This window comes from Ruditapes philippinarum, unplaced genomic scaffold (assembly GCF_026571515.1).
Source record: "Ruditapes philippinarum isolate M1 unplaced genomic scaffold, ASM2657151v2 ctg3063_1_1_1_1, whole genome shotgun sequence".
Taxonomy (NCBI): domain Eukaryota; kingdom Metazoa; phylum Mollusca; class Bivalvia; order Venerida; family Veneridae; genus Ruditapes; species Ruditapes philippinarum.
Genome location: NW_026851686.1, coordinates 41,840 through 62,340, shown reverse-complemented (window position 1 = coordinate 62,340; position 20,501 = coordinate 41,840). Strand labels below are relative to the sequence as shown.

The 20,501-nt window shown below is 33.9% G+C and overlaps 1 protein-coding gene across 3 annotated transcripts in view; it reads right to left on the bottom strand.

Annotated features, from left to right (window-relative positions):
- Positions 1 to 20,501, bottom strand: part of LOC132736955 (potassium channel subfamily T member 2-like) — a 50,852-nt gene that overhangs the window by 10,400 nt on the left and 19,951 nt on the right. The window contains exon 1 of one of the 3 annotated variants that reach the window (XM_060724172.1): positions 1,898 to 2,762. The exons of the other annotated variants lie outside the window; for them this stretch is intronic. Within the exon in view, the coding sequence (XP_060580155.1) occupies positions 1,898 to 2,097 (200 nt within the window). The 5' untranslated portion in view covers positions 2,098 to 2,762. Of the gene's footprint in view, positions 1 to 1,897; positions 2,763 to 20,501 lie in introns of those variants that run through there. 3 annotated transcript variants of the gene reach the window in all.

The window sequence follows — 20,501 nt, the reverse complement described above, 5'->3', positions numbered from 1 at the left end:
ACTGTCAAAATTATTTCTGGTTTTCTTTCCTGTGTAATGCAATAACTCATTTAAAACTATAAATAACAATGCACATTTTCTATCAAATCAAATATTGAAGAAAACAATGCTTAATACATTTATATTGTCTGGCAGGAAAAAGATTTACATATTATATGACACCAAATTTAATCTAACTTGACTGTGAAAACTAAATATTTTCCATGAAAGTGAATTCTGTGTATATTGTATACGATTAGTTATAAATTTTTTTTACAGGTTATACGGCCCTATATAAACAGTTGTTTGGAAACAAGCATTTGTATATGGCCATATAATTTGTGCAACCCCACCAAAAATATGTGATTTTTAGCCGCTATGAGTTAAAAGCATTATGGGAAATAATCTTGGTCCTGCTTGGATTGACATGATTTCGAAATAGAATGGGTACAAAAATGCAGTGGGTGTTAAAAAAAAAAATACAACTGAAAAGGGAAAGGTCACACAAAGGTTATCACTCAGAACAACATTTTTAAACCTGTAATTGCCATGTATAATTTATGAGAAAAGTCATCTATAGCTACATACTTACACTCAATGATCAGTTTAGATTAAGTAAATAATAGAACAGAACTTGATAATCATGAGCAATCAAACGCATTTCAAAACTTTCTTGTAAAACCTTTAATTTAAAAAATTTTAAAATTTGTTTCCTCCTTATTTGAGAACAATTTTGGCCCATACAATAGGAATCGGGGAAATACGTAGCATTTTTGTTATGCTCAAGATTCCCTAGATAAATTCAACATACCAAAACAATGTTTTGATCTAATAAAAGATTTGATGAAATTATCTCTTTCGTTTTGACACAACTTTTTCAATTCTGAAATTTATCCAACATTACAATTTTTTCAACAAAAATAAGCACTACATGTATCTGACTTCATTGATATCCACAAAATATTGGATTAAATGAAAACACCATGCCGCCCTGTACTAAATCACTGAAGGAATGAAAATAATATTTTGTATACATTATTAATAACACTGTCTGATAACAAATCTTTATATTCCAATTGCCAGTAACTGATACCAATTTCTGTTATATTTTACAGTAACTTAAGCAGCATGCCTCCAAATTTACACTAATTTTCAAGGTAATTTCAAAAATCTATTTAGAAGTAAAATATTGTGATGTGAACAAAGACAATAATTAACACATTGCAAATGGCATTTACATTCCATGTAAATTACCAAAAAGAGGTAAAAATATGCAAAAATAGCCCTGAGTTCCGCAGCTATAGAAATTATTATGGTAATTACTGCAAAATCAGTCTTTAATCGAACAAAACATAATTATAAATTATAACTTGAATCTGGAATCTTTTTATTTTTAAAATCTAAAATCTTACATTTTTCTTAACTATGAAAGAATTTGACTCATCCGGAAGCATTTAAAAAGCATCGTGTCAATATGTTATTACGTCTGAGGAGTCTTAAATATTTGGTAATTTGCATTTTTTCAACCAATTAATATTATCTGCTACATGCATGTAATCACTTTGCCTGCATGAGCAGTTGCCAGTGTAGTCAAGCCAGCCTGGGCTTCTTGACGTGTGATCTACAAGACCAAACCAATAAATATTGCTCCTTACATTGACAACTACTTGAATACTGAGTTGTTACTAAGAACTAAACATACTTAATATGTATCCCCTACTTGAAATAGTTCAACAAAGAAGTCACATCCTAAGGTCTGATTCCATTATGAAGAACTTGGTACTGTGGCCATAATTTCATGACCTTCATAGTTTAACGTGACAATTACCCAAAAACATCATTAAATGATGAAATTAACAGACATAATGAGCATAAACACATTAATACAAAGAGTATATAATAGTGAAAATTGACTTACTGCGGAGGTGGGGGCAGAGTTTCTATACTCTTACTAAGACCAAGCACCCCACTATTCCTGTGGTGGGGAAACTGTCGATAAGATCTCTCCCTCATCGGACGTCTTGATCTGTTTCCACGGTTACCACCATATAATGAATTAGCACCACTATTACCGTGTAAATCACGTCCGCCATTGTGATAAAACCATAGGTAGGACATTATAAATATAAATGACGATGACCGTCCAAGTAAAATTGTTCAACGAAAAATTCCAAGTCAATCCACAGAGCATAACTGCATATTAGACGTTAAACGTACCTTATTTCTATCAAAGTCCATATCAAAATATCGATTCCCTTTGCAATTAAGTTAGTTGTCAAACACATAAAAACATGGGTCAACTAACTACAAACAATATCCAATCATCTTCAATGAACAAAAACCTTTTCCCCGCCGACTGCCAATTAACACATCAAAGAAAATCTTTCAACTCCGTATGATTACCGAGTCATTAATTTCTCACATCAAGGAAGATCTCTTATTTATCTCCTAAAAGAATCCTCACGAGTTTTAATTGAAATCGTGCACTTGTCCGGAATTAAAATTAAAATCTAATTCATACGTTTCCATCCAATAATTTTCGCCAAATTCATTTCTTTTTCATAAAGAAAATATTAAAGAATAACCACGGTTGAATAAAATAATATTGTTCTCGTACACTGTTGTTAAAATATCAACCACAAATAAAAGCACATCGTACCACTGTCTCTTTATTATAGTAGTGACTTTATCCAGATATTGCCTCACGTTAAAATTTCCTATAATTATTAGAAACATTCTTATACTACGTACTATACAGCATCGGTAAGTCTTTAAATGCTACATAAATAATTGCCATATAACTGCCCGCTGCTATATAAGTAAATGCCATATAAATTATAGCTGTATATAATTCCTGCTATATAAATAAATGCCATTTAACCGCTCAACTGTACTTTAAACAGCCTACTCAAAGACTTTACTCTCTCGTTCAGCGTTTCAAGCTAGACAAGACCATGTAAGATATTTTAAGTCTGGTATACTAATCACATGTCTGCACTAGTCACATGCCTGCACTGGTCACATGTCTGCACTGGTCACATGTTTACACTTGTTACATGTCTGCACAGGTCACATGTCTGCACAGGTCACATGTCTGCACTGGTCACATGTCTGCACTGGTCACATGTCTGCACTGGTCACATGTCTGCACTGGTCACATGTCTGCACTGGTCACATGTTTGCACTGGTCACATGTCTGCACTGATCACATGTCCGCACTGGTTAAATGTATGCACTGGTCATATGTCTACACTGGTCACATGTCTACACTGGTCACATGTCTACACTCAGGTCACATGTCTGCACTGGTCACATGTCTGCACTGGTCACATGTTTGCACTAGTCACATGTCTGCACTGGTCACATGTATGCACTGGTCACATGTCTGCACTGGTCACATGTCTGCACTAGTCACATGTTTGCACTGGTCACATGTCTGCACTGGTCACATGTCTACACTGGTCACATGTCTGCACTGGTCACATGTCTACACTGGTCACATGTCTACACTGGTCACATGTCTACACTGGTCACATGTCTGCACTGGTCACATGTTTGCACTTGTCACATGTCTGCACTGGTCATATGTCTGCACTGGTCACATGTCTGCACTGGTCACATGTCTGCACTGGTCACATGTCTGCACTGGTCACATGTCTGCACTGGTCACATGTCTGCACTGGTCACATGTCTACACTGGTCACATGTCTACACTGGTCACATGTCTACACTGGTCACATGTCTACACTGGTCACATGTCTGCACTGGTCACATGTCTGCACTGGTCACATGTCTGCACTGGCACATGTCTACACTGGTCACATGTCTACACTGGTCACATGTCTGCACTGGTCACATGTCTGCACTGGTCACATATCTGCACTGGTCACATGTCTGCACTGGTCACATATCTGCACTGGTCACATGTCTACACTAGTCACATGTTTGCACTTGTTACATGTCTGCACTATCAATGTCTGCACTGATCACATGTCTGCACTGATCACATGTCTACACTGGTCACATGTCTACACTGGTCACATGTCTACACTGGTCACATGTCTGCACTGGTCACATGTCTGCACTGGTCACATATCTGCACTGGTCACATGGGTAGAATTTGCTGCCATCAGCAGTCAAAAGGTAACTTAACAGATATTAACAAAAATTAGATTGTTGCAAAATATTAAATGTTTGTTATTCTGTAATTCTAAGCTAACACATCTGAGCAATGAAAAAAAAATTGAAGTTGTGACTTTTTATGTGAAAAGAATGGGTCCAGAAATTAAGACCATAATTATTAAGTCCACCAGTATGCCAGACTCCAAGTGGTCTTAATAGTGTGACTTTACTGTATTAGTCTGGTATAATTATCTGTAATCAAACATAAAAATGCTGGGGATAAAAATTCAAAGAACTAAAATCTCATTTGTCTTGGATTATGAATATAAAAGGATACAATCAGCCAGAATAATTGTAGTGACTCCTTATAAAAGAGTATCCTAATTTAAAACAAGATCAAGAGGGTGATTCATAATAAGAACATTCAGTTTTGAGGAAAATATTGTTTTTAACTGTAATGCGAGTTTATTGTTTATCTTAAATTAGAAATCATTCTCTGTGTTTTCCAAGTTTTTTTTCTTTCTTTAATTAAGAGAAGAAAAGCAATATAATATTAAACTAATCTTGGGTTTGTTTTAATAATTGAGGTTTATTATACTGTAATTATATCTCTCTCATGTCTTTATCATGTAAAAGAGTTCTTCTCTTTTGAACGAATAATTTTTTTTTTTTTTTGGAAACGTTTTGTCTCTAGAGATTACAGTCGAACTTTGTTTGCTTGAACTCAGAGGGTCTCAAACTCCTCACAGTGATTACCTCCCTTGGCAGAATTGTAATCACTGCCTTCACAGACGTCACATGATGATGAAAGTCACTGACGTAACGTCGAAATTCAAATGTAAATATCGACCGTTACATAGAAAATCTAACGTCATTTTTCTCTTTCTGATTTATTTTTAACTTTTTGTACCTACGCCCGTTATATTTTATCAAAAAATTATCAAAAGTATACAAAATAATGAAAAATAAATTAAAAAGATAAAAAATATAAATATCCAAATATTGATATTTCAATGTTTGTGATGGCAGAGATCTCTGTACTGATAAGGGGAGATCACTGCGTAGGAGATTGAGAGGGTCTGTGCAAATTTGTTCGAGAGATCGGTAGTTACAGCCAACCAAAGTTGAACTATTATCATGTAGGACATAGGCCTAAACATTTTCTAGCTTACATCAGTCGAATGATAAAAACATCAATCTAATTTTTTTTAAGTACATCAGTTCGTCGAATACGTCTAACAAATACAAATAACTATCCCAGTGTTTTCAAATGAGTTTTAACAGTACACTGTGTTAATCTATATTCATGCATATTGTAAATGGTTAAGAACTGATGGGCAATCATTTTCCAGTCTTGTTGAACAATGTTCAAAATATCTTTTAATTTATATGTTTATTATGGGATAAAATTAATGAAATATTGAAAGTCATCTATTTATTGACTTGCACATTTCACTTATTTTACAAGTTATTTTCTTTTTATCGTCTAAAGACAGCAAATTAACAATATTATCAAAACAAACAAATCGTTTACAACACCTCTGATTTTGAATCAATTAACCTTAATTGCCTTTATCATGATCATGAGGTGTTAAAAGCAAGATCTCGCTTAATTTAACAATGTTTCTGCCGAAGGGATCAGAGATCAGGTTCGAGATTTTGAGCGATCGATGATCGAGCAATCCCAGGTAGAACAATATATATTATATAGGAATTTTCCCGGGACTGGGCGATGAGTACGAGCGAAGGGACGTATTCTAACGATCAGAGTTTGAGCAAACGAAGTTTAACTGTAATTATAAAAATTGAATAAAAAATGCATTTTCTTAACTATGGTGGCTGAATTAAGGGCCATCTTTCGGTATAATTTTTTTTAAATCAAAATTAGCATCTTGTAGAAGACCATCATTTAGCCTTTTAAAACCAATGCCAATTAGTGCAGACTAAGATTGCAGACCAAGATAACAGACTAAGATCTGAGACACATTTGTGAACTCCGATCATGGTCTGCTATTTTCTAAAAAAAATAATAATTAAACATTTTTTTTCCAGATTGAATAATGTCCATTTAAGCAGGCATCAAAAAATATTTTCAGAGTCACTAGTCCTGCAGGACGAGTTGCTACTAAATCCAATGTGCAGACAACATTTTTCTACTCCCCCTGTATCAAGTTCTCTTAAATCAACTCGTAATTACTGTACTCCGTAAATGTTCATTGCACTTCTTATCCCAGACAGATTATACCCCTTTGAATACATTAAGCAGCCATTTTAAATGCTTTGCCTGTGCCAGTCCTTGAGTATACAGCCAAACCAGTTTGAACATCAATGCATTTGTGACGCCATGGGCGCTGGGGAGTTATTTCTTTCTTTACAGTCTACATTCTGAACAGGCTCTGCCAAGAGCTCTAAGGTGCAAAACTGTTGTTGGCACTCAGATCCTAATTTTTGCAAGAGTGCCGAGCAAAACCTCAAAAAGAATTGATGTATTAAAAAAATCTCAATGCTGATTTGTTGCTTTTTTAAATTGATTAATTAATTAAACCTGATGAAGTTATTGTAGATCAACAGAAACAATCTTTTAAACTACCACATCTCTGTGTTTGTAACTCTTGAAACAAGAACATAAATAAAATACATGTAAATTATTACATCTATACAGAAAAGTGTAAACATGTCTATATAACTATGTTATGATATAATAATGACTACTGAATACAGGTTTTCATCACATTCCAAATATTTGTCTCTTGAGTAATTTCTAAGACATTTGCATTTTTCCGAGAAGTTACGCAAAAAGTTCAAACACTTTCAAAGCACTGATACACTTATAATCCTTCAATAAAACGTCAATATAAAAACTTGAATTTACAAAATCGATTCATTACAAAAAGATTGCATTAACTTAACATTATGAATAAGCCTGCAAAACATATACATTTGTATCATTCCATCATATAGAAATAGTAATATTTTTTCTCCCAATACAAAATAATTGATAAAGTCAGGAAAAAAAAAGGCAACTCTTAGCTACCTGTCACATGTTCATACAATTTTCTCCAGATCAACTATATCTATTAATTCTGTATCAAATCAACCTTCCTTATTCTATAATGAATTTCATTCAATGATATCGGACCAGCTGTTCACATTACAGAAAAATACAGTAGACTGCTTGATTAATATGGGCAAAAAAAACCCACACACTATTATAATTCAACAACAAATTCTGTGACACAGTCAACACTTTTTTTATATATTACCCTTTCATCAAAAATTTTAAAGGGGGTTTCCCCAAATGGTAACCCACCTCGCATCCCGAATTAATAACCAGTTTTTTTAAAAACCCCTTAAACAAAAAGGAAATTTGGGAACAGATGAACCTGATAACCCAATGCCATTTGGTTGGGACCACTTCGAAAAAAATTAAATTATTTGGGTTTTTTTGTCATCAGGGGCAAATTATTAAAAATGTTCATTTGGTAAAACTTTTGTGAAATTAAAAAATAGGGAACTATTGTTCTTTACAATGTAAAATTTTAATATTATCTGTCATTAAATCAGTGATACGGAATCTTTGAGTAGTTCTTGTTTCAAGAGATACCATTACTGAGTAAAATGTTGCAAAAAAAAAGTACACTTGTGTATACACTGAAATCACTGAAATCATACAATCTGAAATTGAAAAGGTAGATGTCTGGCCCAGGAATTACCTAGAGACAATATCTAAACTTGAACATAACACACCAGGACAAAAAAACATGAAATATTGAAATACATGTAATTAGTAACACTGCAGGAACCTGATGGAAAAACAAGATTATGAAAATACTATTGATCAGCAATCAGTTTGAAATGCAATACAAACATTTCCTAATTAACAATTAATATGGCATTTAGAATGCAAAGTTTTTTTCCACCATTCGAACAATGTCATCAGACTGATCACATGGTCTCACTTGCACAAAACAAACAGTAACTTAAGCATCCTAAATGATCTAAACAGCAGCATGTTTCACAAATGTTTGTCCATAAATGCCATATAATCATTTAATCTAATTTTCTCCTATACCAGTGTTTCTAGTAACAAGGAATTATGTTTCATGTTATTGCCTTTAGAAAAGAAGGTAAAACCAGTATGCTCTACACATTGTGACATTGATTTTTTCTGCCCTTTAAACATTCAATAAATATCTTCCTTGACAATGATAATGATAAATATGGGAGAACTTTGCCATTTAAGGTGACAAATTGGCTTTAAGTAATGTAACATATGTATAATTTAGACCTTCTTTTTCCAGTTGTCATATCCAGGCGAATATTCCATGGAAATTGCAATGAAGTAAATTATCACCACTTGATCTGTGCTTCAAAATTAACACTTGAAGGCCATGACTGGTGACATGTCCAGGGTCCTTACTCCACAGCGAATCTGTTTTTTTCTGATTAAACAGGCGGATGGGCCCTTATTAGACATACACTATAGACAGGGGAAAAAAACATAGCAATATACTTTGGTATGATTCTGTACAAAAAAATTAAACCTTAAAACTGTGCTGAGCTGGAAATGAAAATCATATTAAACCTTTACCAGTCTGACCAGGGTCTATAAAAATATTTTGTTGGAAGGTCAATTTTTGTACTTTGATATTAAAATCCCAAATCACAACATGATTTAACACCTGAGCAAGGTAGTAAAGTATATTAGAGCTGTCATTAATGTTTTTCTGAGATGGTCCATTTTGAATCTGTGCGGTCATTTTTGTTTTATGATATATTAAATCTTTCCTAATTCTGGCCCTGGTATATCAGGTAAACTCTTCAGTCAGAATGTTCCATTTTTATGTTGACTTTCAAATGTTCTACAAGAATTAATACTCTGCATGTGGCAGACATTCTGTATGTGACAGGCATTTTTTGTATGTGACAGGCATTTTTTGTATGTGACAGGCATTTTTGTAAATGACAGATATTTTTGTACGTGACAGATATTTTGTATGTGACAGATATTTTGGTGTGTGACAGATATTTTTGTACGTGACAGGCATTTTTTGTATGTGACAGATATTTTGGTGTGTGACAGATATTTTTGTATGTGACAGATATTTTGTATGTGACAGATATTTTAGTGTGTGACATATATTTTGGTGTGTGACAGATATTTTTGTACATGACAGATATTTTGTATGTGACAGATATTTTGTATGTGACAGATATTTTGGTGTGTGACAGATATTTTTGTATGTGACAGATATTTTGGTGTTTGACAGATATTTTTGTACGTGACAGATATTTTGTATGTGACATACATTTTTGTATGTGACAGGCATTTTTGTATGTGACAGACATTTTTTGTATGTGACTGATATTTTTGTATGTGACAGTTATTTTGGTATGTGACTTATATTTTGCTATGTGACAGACATTTTGTATGTGACATATATTTTGTATGTGACATATATTTTGCTATGTGACAGACATTTTTTGTATGTGACTGATATTTTTGTATGTGACAGTTATTTTGGTATGTGACATATATTTTGCTATGTGACAGACATTTTGTATGTGACATATATTTTGTATGTGACAGATATTTTGCTATGTGACAGACATTTTGTATGTGACAGGCATTTTGTATGTGACATATATTTTGTATGTGACAGACATTTTGTATGTGACATATATTTTGTATGTGACATATATTTTGGTATGTGACAGGCATTTTTTGTATGTGACTAATATTTTGTATGTGACAGACATTTTCATATGTGACAGACATTTTCATATGTGACAGGCATTTGTATGTGACAGTTATTTTGGTATGTGACAGACATTTTCATATGTGACAGATATTTTCGTATGTGACAGGCATTTTTTGTATGTGACAGATATTTTTGTATGTGAAAGATATTTTGGTATGTGACAGATATTTTTTAATGTGACAGGCATTTTTGTATGTGACAGATATTTTGGTATGTGACAGATATTTTTGAATGTGACAGGCATTTTAGTATGTGACAGATATTTTTGTATGTGAAAGATATTTTGGTATGTGACAGATATTTTCGTATGTGACAGGCATTTTTTGTATGTGACAGATATTTTGGTATGTGACAGATATTTTTGTATGTGACAGGCATTTTGGTATGTGACAGATATTTTTGTATGTGAAAGATATTTTGGTATGTGACAGATATTTTTTAATGTGACAGGCATTTTTGTATGTTACAGGCATTTTTGTATGTGACAGATATTTTTGTATGTGACAGATATTTTTTAATGTGACAGGCATTTTTGTATGTGACAGGCATTTTTGTATGTGACAGATATTTTTGTATGTGATGTCATGTTTGAATGTGACAGGCATGGGGTGGCACTCATGAAGAATAGGAGTTGTAATAATTACAAGAAGTTAGAAGTAAAATTCAAGCGGCATGTCCCAACCAGGTTTCCGTACAAAACATGTTTACAGTTAACTCTGTCAATCTCCATATTATCACTACCTGTCAATTACCTCCCTTTAATCTTGATGCTTTTTATGCAAAAAAATGTGACATGATGTAAGTCATGTTACACAATGTGACAGATTCTATAATACAGAGAAAAAACCAATATCAGACAATTATATCTAAGACAAAAAGTACGAAAAATTTTCAAACTGTCTGACTAACAATCTTCTCAGACATTCCTCTAGAGAATCGCAGCGTAACCATGAATATTCATTATGCTCTAGTACGTGTGCCCTGGTGAAACTGAAAGTGCCCGCGCTGATGTCTTGACAACAATTATTATTATAGAGCCACACAGTCCAGCCTGCTCATCTGAACACCCTTTGATTAGCTGACCTTGAACAGAACTATAAATTTTCATCTTGAAAGATAACCAATACTTCTAAAAATGGAAGTCGACCACCTTTTTTAGAGTTGAACAATAATGTAAAATGTTAGTCATTTATACATGTATGTCATGGATATAACAGTGAATTTCAAGATGTATGAATATCATAATTTTGAAACACATAAAAATTTGCTTTTCTTTAGCATTTTTTCTGAGAGGCTGAGCTTATTTAGATAACTAAAAGTGATGTGGCAGCATGGCCTAGTGGTTAACAAGTCAGACTAGTAATCTAATGATCGCTACCCGCATGGGTTCAGGGGCAAGCCGTTGTTTCCTTGAGCGAGAAACTTAACACTCAGTCACATGGTTAGTACTTGGGTTGGTTCCAGAAATGGATTTGAAAGTGTGTCTATAAGCTTATAGCTTTCAACACAATCGCACAAAGATAATTCTGTATAAACCAAATAAAAGTGCACATGAAAAATTCCAGTCTACTGCTCATTTGTAACTGTGGCGATATATACAGGAGATGACATATGTCACAACAAGATCTTTCTTCAGACACCAGAAGGACAACTTCAATCACAGGAAGATTATTTAAGTTAAAACCTTAATTCCCTACAGACTTCAAAACGAAATGAACAGCTATTTTCGCCTGTCATCATGGCCTGCAAGCAAATAATTCAAAGCCCTCTCTATCAATTACGTTTCCTCTTATCTCTAAACAACAAAAACACTCCGTTCTTTGGTCAGATCTTTGGTCATTGTCTTTTTTTGTCTGTTTACCTAAAATATTTGGAAGCAATCGTTTTCTATACAGAGACACTAATTAGAAAATCTTGAAACTTCTATTTGAATGCCCTCTCCCGTCCATTTTTGAAAAAGAAGAAGACAAATGACTTGATAACTTATCAAGATAAAATCAGTTTATTATTAATCTATGGAAGTTTATTATAAATCTATGGAATTTATCAAAACTTTCTACATATTTAAACAACTTAGGGTAACTATCAGTATGGATAATTCAGCTGAAAAAAATAACACAAAACAGTAAAAATTCTTTTTATTTCGACAATATATGATAATCTTTTTGGTACTTTTATTTAAACGTTCCTCTTTTGGAAACCATACTATAATCTACAGCCTCTACAGCTCTTTCCTTTTGCACTGAGACAGTTTGTTTGTGCGAACAATCAATTGCCTAACATTCATTTGCCCAATTTGTCTGAACTTGATCTAAGTTAGGTGTTAATATATTCCAATTATTTGTGTTAACCTTAAAAGAGAAAACCACTTTGGTACATCTTAACATTCTAAGATAAAAACAACTACAATAATGTTGTTACAGGGTTATTTTGAATAATGGATGATTTCTTGCCTGTATCTGATTTGCCCAAGGGAGTCCTAATACTTTAGATAATTGAAGAAGTCACTGGTACATAATTTATGGGGGAAATAAACAAAAACGGGGATCTATATTATTTATGTAGAGAAAACCCAAAAATTTTGGGAAATTTTTAAAAAAATATCCTTTCTCTTTCCTCCCTGGCATCAGTCTAATTTCCATTTTAAAATACCAAATTTTTCCATTTTCAACACCAGAGTTCAATGTTCAACTACCAGATGTTCCATGTTCAACTACCAGATGTTCAATGTTCAACTACCGAATATTCCAAGTTCAACTACCGAATGTTCCTTGTTCAACTACCTAATGTTCCATGTTCAACTACCGAATGTTCCATGTTCAACTACCGAATGTTCCATGTTCAACTACCGAATGTTCATGTTCAACTACCGAATGTTCCATGTTCAACTACCGAATGTTCCATGTTCAACAACCGAATGTTCCATGTTCAACAACCGAATGTTCCATGTTCAACTACCAAATGTTCCATGTTCAACTACCGAATGTTCCATGTTCAACTACCGAATGTTCCATGCTTCAACTACCGAATGTTCCATGTTCAACTACCAAATGTTCCATGTTCAACTACCATTCACTTTCTTAGGTAACAGAGTGTATTCAACAAGCTGCTTAAGGAGGGTACCTTTTACAATAAAACGAACAGTCTAAGCTGGCAGCTACTGATTTTACCAATGCTACCAGTGCAGACCAAAATCAGACGGCAAATTCTTTGCCGTCCGTCTGATCTTGATCTGCACTGTTTGCTATTCAGTTAGTACTTATTTTGAAATTTTTCCCTTAAAAATGATGAATGGTTTTGTACAGCTTGACACATGGACCAGTCCATCTACAATATTTAACATTATATTGTGGCAAAAACCTTTCATCTTCAACTGAAGATTTATCAAACTCTAATAAAACTGGAAAGATCCGTATTTCGTCACCTGTAGTGCAATAACTCGTTAACTCCTATCAAATTTAGAAGTACTTAACCCCTTAAAGCACTAAGGTGACATATTTTAGTAACATCGCAATTGTCACAGCCCTGAAGCCAACTCTTTTGACTTTTACAATGTATTATACATGATTATACATAATTTTACTACCTTTTGGTCACATGGTGGATGTTTTTCCTTACAAGATATCATTATTTGATAAATTACCAATATGATTGCTCTTATACAGTGCTACTCAGGGTCCATAATCCTTAATTTGGGGCTCTTATAGAGTGCTGATCAGGGTACATAATTCTTAATTTGGATTATCCCTTGGAACTACTTTTTCATAAGGACTACTTTTCAAGTGCCGCTACATGCTGTCAGGTCATAAAGATGGAAATATTCAACCCTGGCATTTAGGAAAGGGTTTGACAGTGAAATAAATCATTTATATTAAAGTAGTCACCTTTCCCACCGCAAGCATTGTCTTACATTTACTTAATGAAATATCTAATCTAATATGCATAATGTGCATAGTTTTTACTTATTACAAAGTGTTAGCAGTGTAACAGTCCTATGACAAAATAATTTAAGTTGCTATCAATGGGGCATGATTACCAATATTATAAAGCAACTTATTAATTACAGGTAACCTACACTGTGCAAATGATATAGTCGTAGTACTTCACTATATCTTTTTTATGCTTACATATATTGTAGTCTCTGATGCTATATTACTGACTACAGTAGCTGAGATGTCCTGAAGATAATATCAGTACTAAGTCAAGATATAAACTCCAGTAAACTCTTGACCTTTTGTTCAATCAGTTCTCACATTTCTCCTATAATCAGACATTAATTGTTCTGATTATTGTTTTTTCTCAAAGGTCACTATATAGGGGGAGTGGGGACCAGGGGAATACAACATATATCTCACTCGATATTATCCACGCAACTCTTAAATACCGATGACGCAATGTACTCTCAGTATTGAGTCATGTTGGGTAATGCATACGTTGAAGTTAAAAAAATCTTTGACCTCATTCAATAAAATATATGTAATGATAAGTTGAATTTGTTCTGCTTCACACAAAATATTAATTATTAAATTCATCAATAAAATTCAATGCAGACGTAAAGGTAAAGTTAAGTATGTCGATAATACACTCTGAGTCCCATACTACTTTTTTATGTCAATCTTTTATTTTTCTTATTTTTGAGAAAAAATAAATTACATTGGACATTGAAGAGTTTGTACATTGTACTTTTCAATAAAAAACAATAAGTTTGATTACAATTAAGTTTAAAGACATAACAATCAATAGGTGAATAGTATTAGGGAATGGAAATAATCAAAGGGAGACAACCCAAGTAAAAGTTACAAAGAGGAACAATTTCAATTGAAATACATCTAATCAAAGGGAAACAACCATGGTGAAAATAGCCAATGGAGACAACTCAAGTTAAATGATCAAAGAGAGACAACCATTGAAAAGTAAAAATTACAAAGGGAGACAATATAAGTACATCTGTGCTCTATAAATAGCTTATCAACTTGAAATTTTCATCTCGTTATACCTAAAATTGGTAACGGAACAGTCCCAAAAACAAACCTGTTTAAGAAACGGACATCAGGTTAAGGGGTTTAGTGCCATCTACTATTTTATTGAGATTTTTTTAATTTGCTGATGCAAGCATAGTCATCTGATACTTGTTTCAGCAATATCAGCAACAGTGACATGAACGATCACTGGTGAAGAACCGCCTAACCTAACTGTGACCAAAAAATGACTTATCGTAATATTATATCATATCAATCAATCAATCAAAACAATTGTCTCCACAGAAATATTGGATTAATAATATTTTCTCCCCTATAGTTTAATTGAGATGCTAACGAAGAAATTCTCCACGGTAACACATCCCATAAAACTACCTTAGCAATAAACTTACGATTGTTGTTTAAAACCTCAAAAATTTCAATACACTGTTTTGTGGAAAAATTCTTTCCCGGTGTTTTTTCCTTGAACATTTCATAAAACGATAAAGAAATGAGAAAAGTCTTTGTAAGTGATTAAATTTCTTACAGGAATTAATAAATTTCATCAAAATTCCCATTTCAAACAAGTTGCGTTCATACCAAGAACCAATAAAAATTCAAAAAAATGTTTTTGATTTCTAAATTTTGTATTTTTAAATTGTCTTGGTTTTTTTTTCATTCCCCCCTGAAATGCAATTTTGAAAAATTGATTTAAAAGACCACAGACTGCAATTAATAACAGAACAACATTTAAACGACAATCAATACCCATTGTAAAATCACAATGAAAAATCCTGAAATTTTCATAGGGGAGAAAAATGGAGAAAAGCATCCTTCTAACTCACCTCCATGCAAAAAATCCCAGAGGGGGAAGGGTGGTTAGGGTCCGGGGTGTCGCATACAGTCATAATCCAAACCCACCCCCCTTCGATTTGGCTAACTTGCGAAATTCCTTCTGGAATTTTCTTGATTTAAGACGGTTTAATGCCCTTAAAGAACACTAATTTATTTAACTAAAATTAAACTAATTCTGTGTCATCTGATCATCGTCTGCACTTTTGGCTATTCAGTCAGTACTTCTTTTGATATTCTCCCTAAAAAATCATTAATGGTTTTGTCCAAGAAGTGGAAGATGGACACGTCCATTTCAGATATTTAGCGTGGTAAGGTTTTAGCATTATCACATTACAGTATTGACATATTACGCTGTAAGTGGGCCAATTGCGTGAATTATGGTTTTCCACTTTTGTTATCCGGAATAAAAAACCCAATTACTGTTTCCCAATAAACCGTGGACATTTAACAGCTTTGTCTGTCAACACAATAAACATTCTCAGGAATAGAATGTTTTATACTTGTTTTACATCAATAAATCTTATCAACTATCACACACACAATAATAGAAAAAGTGAATTAACCCCCCCCCCCCCCCCCCCCCCCCGGAGTTTTCATAATGGACTGGCCTCTCTCAAAAATTGGACTTGTCCATTAATTGTTAGCTTTAGGGATCTGCAAATTCTAAATTCTAAAATTGTAAAGCAACTAATGCTATGAACGAATTATTCATATTATATCTGAAGAATTATATGACTAATATTATGTTGATTGATGATGTACATACAGTCTTTCGTTATTGTATTGTATGAATACATCAGGGTTTGTACAAAATGATCAAATGTCTAACCTAAATTAAATCACTTTTTAAGCATTTTTTAATAAAGGAACTCAAATTTAAGCACTTTTTAATAAAAGGACTTAAATTTAAGCACTTTTTAAGAAAGGGACTCAAATTTAAGCACTTTTTAAAAAAGGGACTCAAATTTAAGCATTTTTTAATAAAGGAACTCAAATTTAAGCACTTTTTTTGTACGAACCCTGTTAACTGATGATGTAGGCATGTCATACACTAAGCTAGCCTACCTTCACCTGAATTATTATTATTAAGGTCAATTAATGAAGCCATATACTTCATATCAAAAATGGACTTTTCAATCTGGACAATTCCGTTCAATATTTATGGGGGCAAATTTTTTTTAACTAGCTATCAATTATATGTAATTTACTGAATAACAAACAGTGCAGACATTATGAGCAGACGGCATAATGGAAATAACATCTGATCTAGGTTCATTATATTCAACTGGAAGCAATGATGGAAAGCTTCTCGGTTGCCACCAGCAGGCCAAGTTTGAAGTTCCTAGACCTAAGGGTTCTTTTATTATTAATCCGAAACCGTTTTAACATACAAGGTCAATGTGACCTTGACATTTGACCCCAAAATCAATAGGGGTCATCTGCTGGTCATGACCAATCACCATGCCAAGTTTGAAGTTCCTAGGCCGAAGCGTTCTTTAGTTATTTATCAGAAACCGTTTTTACTTAGAAGGTCAATGTTACCTTGACCTTTGACCCCTTGATCCCAAAATCAATAGGGGTAATCTGCTGGTCATGACAATCACCATACCAAGTTTGAAGTTCCTAGGCCCCAAGGGTTCTTAAAGTTATTGATCAGAAACCGTTTTTACTTACAAGGTCAATGTGACCTTGACCTTTGACCCCTTGACCAAAAACTCAATAGGGGTCATCTGCTGGTCACGACCAATCATCATACAAAGTTTGAAGTTCCTAGGCCTAATAGTTTTTAGTTAATTGATCGGAAACCTTTTTTACCTACAAGGTCAATGTGGCTTGACCTTTGACCCCTTGACCCCAAAATCAATAGGTCATCTGCTGGTCATGACCAATCACCATACCAAGTTTGAAGTTCCTAGGCCTAAGGGTTCTTAAGTTATTGATCGGAAAGCTTTTTTACCTACAAGGTCAATGTGACCTTGACCTTTAACCCCTTAACACCAAAATCAATAGGGGTCATCTGCTGGTCATGACAAATCACCATACCAAGTTTGAAGTTCCTAGGCCTAAGGGTTCTTGAGTTATTGATCGGAAACCGTTTTTGCCTAAGAGGTCAATGTGCCCTTGACCTTTGACCCCTTGACCCCAAAATCAATATAGGGGTCATCTGCTGGTCATGACCAATCACCATACCAAGTTTGAAGTTCCTAGGCCTAAGGGTTCTTTTGTTATTGATCGGAAACTGTTTTTACCCAAGAGGTCAATGTGACCTTGACCTTTGACCCCTTGACCCCAAAATCAATAGGGGTCATCTACTGATCATGACCAATCACCATACAAAGTTTGAAGTTCCTAGGCCTTAAGGTTCTTTAGTTATTGATCGGAAACCATTTTTGCTTACAAGGTCAATGTGACCTTGACCTTTGACCCCTTGACCCCAAAATCAATAGGGGTCATCTGCTGATCATGACCAATCACCATACCAAGTTTGAAGTTCCTAGGCCTCAAGGTTCTTTAGTTATTGATCGGAAACCGTTTTTGCTTACAAGGTCAATGTGACCTTGACCTTTGACCCCTTGACCCCAAAATCAATAGGGGTCATCTAATGGTCATGACCAATCACCATACCAAGTTTGAAGTTCCTAGGCCTAAGGGTTCTTTAGTTATCACTCGGAAACCATTTGGTCTACGGACCGACGGACAGACAAGTGCAAAGCAATATACCCCCTTTTCTTCGAAATGGGGGCATAATAAGTTTGATTACAATTAAGTTTAAAGACATAACAATCACAATAGGTGAATAGCATTAGGGAATGGAAATAATCAAAGGGAGAAAACCCAAGTAAAAGTTAAAAAGAGGAACAATTTCAAATGAAATACATCTAATCAAAGGGAAACAACCATGGTGAAAAAAGCAAGTTAAATGATCAAAGAGAGACAACCATTGAAAAGTAAAAATTACAAAGGGAGTCAATATAAGTACAATCTGTGCTCTATAAATAGCTTATCAACTTGAAATTTTACCCAATATCCCTAAATTTGATAATGGACAGTCCCATAAACCAAACTGACAGCAGGTTTACCATCTTCTGTCTTACTAAGATTTTTTTATTTTCTGGTGCAAGCATACATCTGATACTTGTTTCAGCAATATAAGCGACAGGTTATGGCATGAATAAGCACTGTTAAAGTATCTCCAACCTAACTGTGACCTAAAAAGGCTTATCAAAGTTATCGTAATATCATATCAATCAATCAATTAATCAAAACAATTGTCTCCACAGAAATATTGAATTAATAATATTTTCTCCCCTGTAGTTTAATTGAGATGCTAACGAAGAATTCTCACGGTAACGCATCCATAACTACCTCAGCATCAAACTTACGATTGTTGTTGAAAACCTCAAAAATCAATACACTGTTTTGTGGAAAATTCTTCCCGGTGTTTTTCCTGACATTTCATAAACGATAAAGAAATGAGAAAAGTCTTTGTAGTGATTAATTTCTTACAGGAATTAATATTTCATCAAAATCCCATTTCAAACAAGTTGCGTTCAAACAAGAGACAATAAAAATTCAAAATAATGTTTTGATTTCTAAATTGTATTTTAATTGTCTGGTTTTTTTTCATTCCCTGAAATGCAATTTGAAAATGATTAAGAGACCACAGACTGCAATTAATACAGAACAACATTTTAAACGACAATCAATACCCATGTATCACAACGAAAAATCCTTGAATTTTCATAGGGGAGAAAATGAGAAAAGCATCCTTCTAACTCACTCCATGCAAAAATCCAGAGGGGGAAGGGTGGTTAGGGTCGGGGGTGTCGCATAAAGTCATAATCCACCACCCCCCTACGATTTGGCTACTATGCGAAATCCTTCTGAATTCTTGACTTAGACGGTTTAATGCCCTTAAAGAAGATAGGGAATGTTACACTATTTATTTAACTAAAATTACTAATTCTGTGTCATCTGATCATCGTCTGCACTTTTGGCTATTCAGTCAGTACTTCTTTTGATATTCTCCCTAAAAATCATTAATGGTTTTGTCCAGAGTGGAAGATGGACACGTCCATTTCAGATATTTAGCGTGGTAAGGGTTTCTAACATTATCACATTACAGTATTGACACATTACGCTGTAAGTGGGCCAATTGCGTGAATTATGGTTTTCCACTTTTGTTATCCGGAATAAAACCAATTACTGTTTCCCAATAAAACCGGTGGACATTTAACAGCTTTGTCTGTCAACACAATAAACATTCTCAGGAATAGAGTGTTTTATACTTGTTTAACATCAATAATCTTATCAACTATCACACACTACAACAACAGAAAAAGTGAATTAACCCTCCCCCCTCCCCGAGTTTTCATAATGGACTCAGGTTTTCTCTCTAAAAATAGGACTTGTCCATTGTTATAGGGATCTGCAAATTCAAAATTCTAAAATTGTAAAGCAACCAACGCTATGAACGAATTATGCATATTATATCTGAAGAATTATATGACTATATATGTTGATTGATGATGTACATACAGTCTTTCGTTATTGTATTGTATGAATACATCAGGGTTCGTACAGTCTCATACAATGCCGAAATTAAATCACTTGTAAGCACTTTTTAAGAAAGGGACTCAAATTTAAGCACTTTTTTTGTACGAACCCTGTTAACTGATGATGTAGGCATGTCATACACTAAGCTAGCCTACCTTCACCTGAATTATTATTATTATTAAGGTCAATTAATGAAGCCATATACTTCATATCAAAAATGGACTTTTCAATCTGGACAATTCCGTTCAATATTTATGGGGGCAAATTT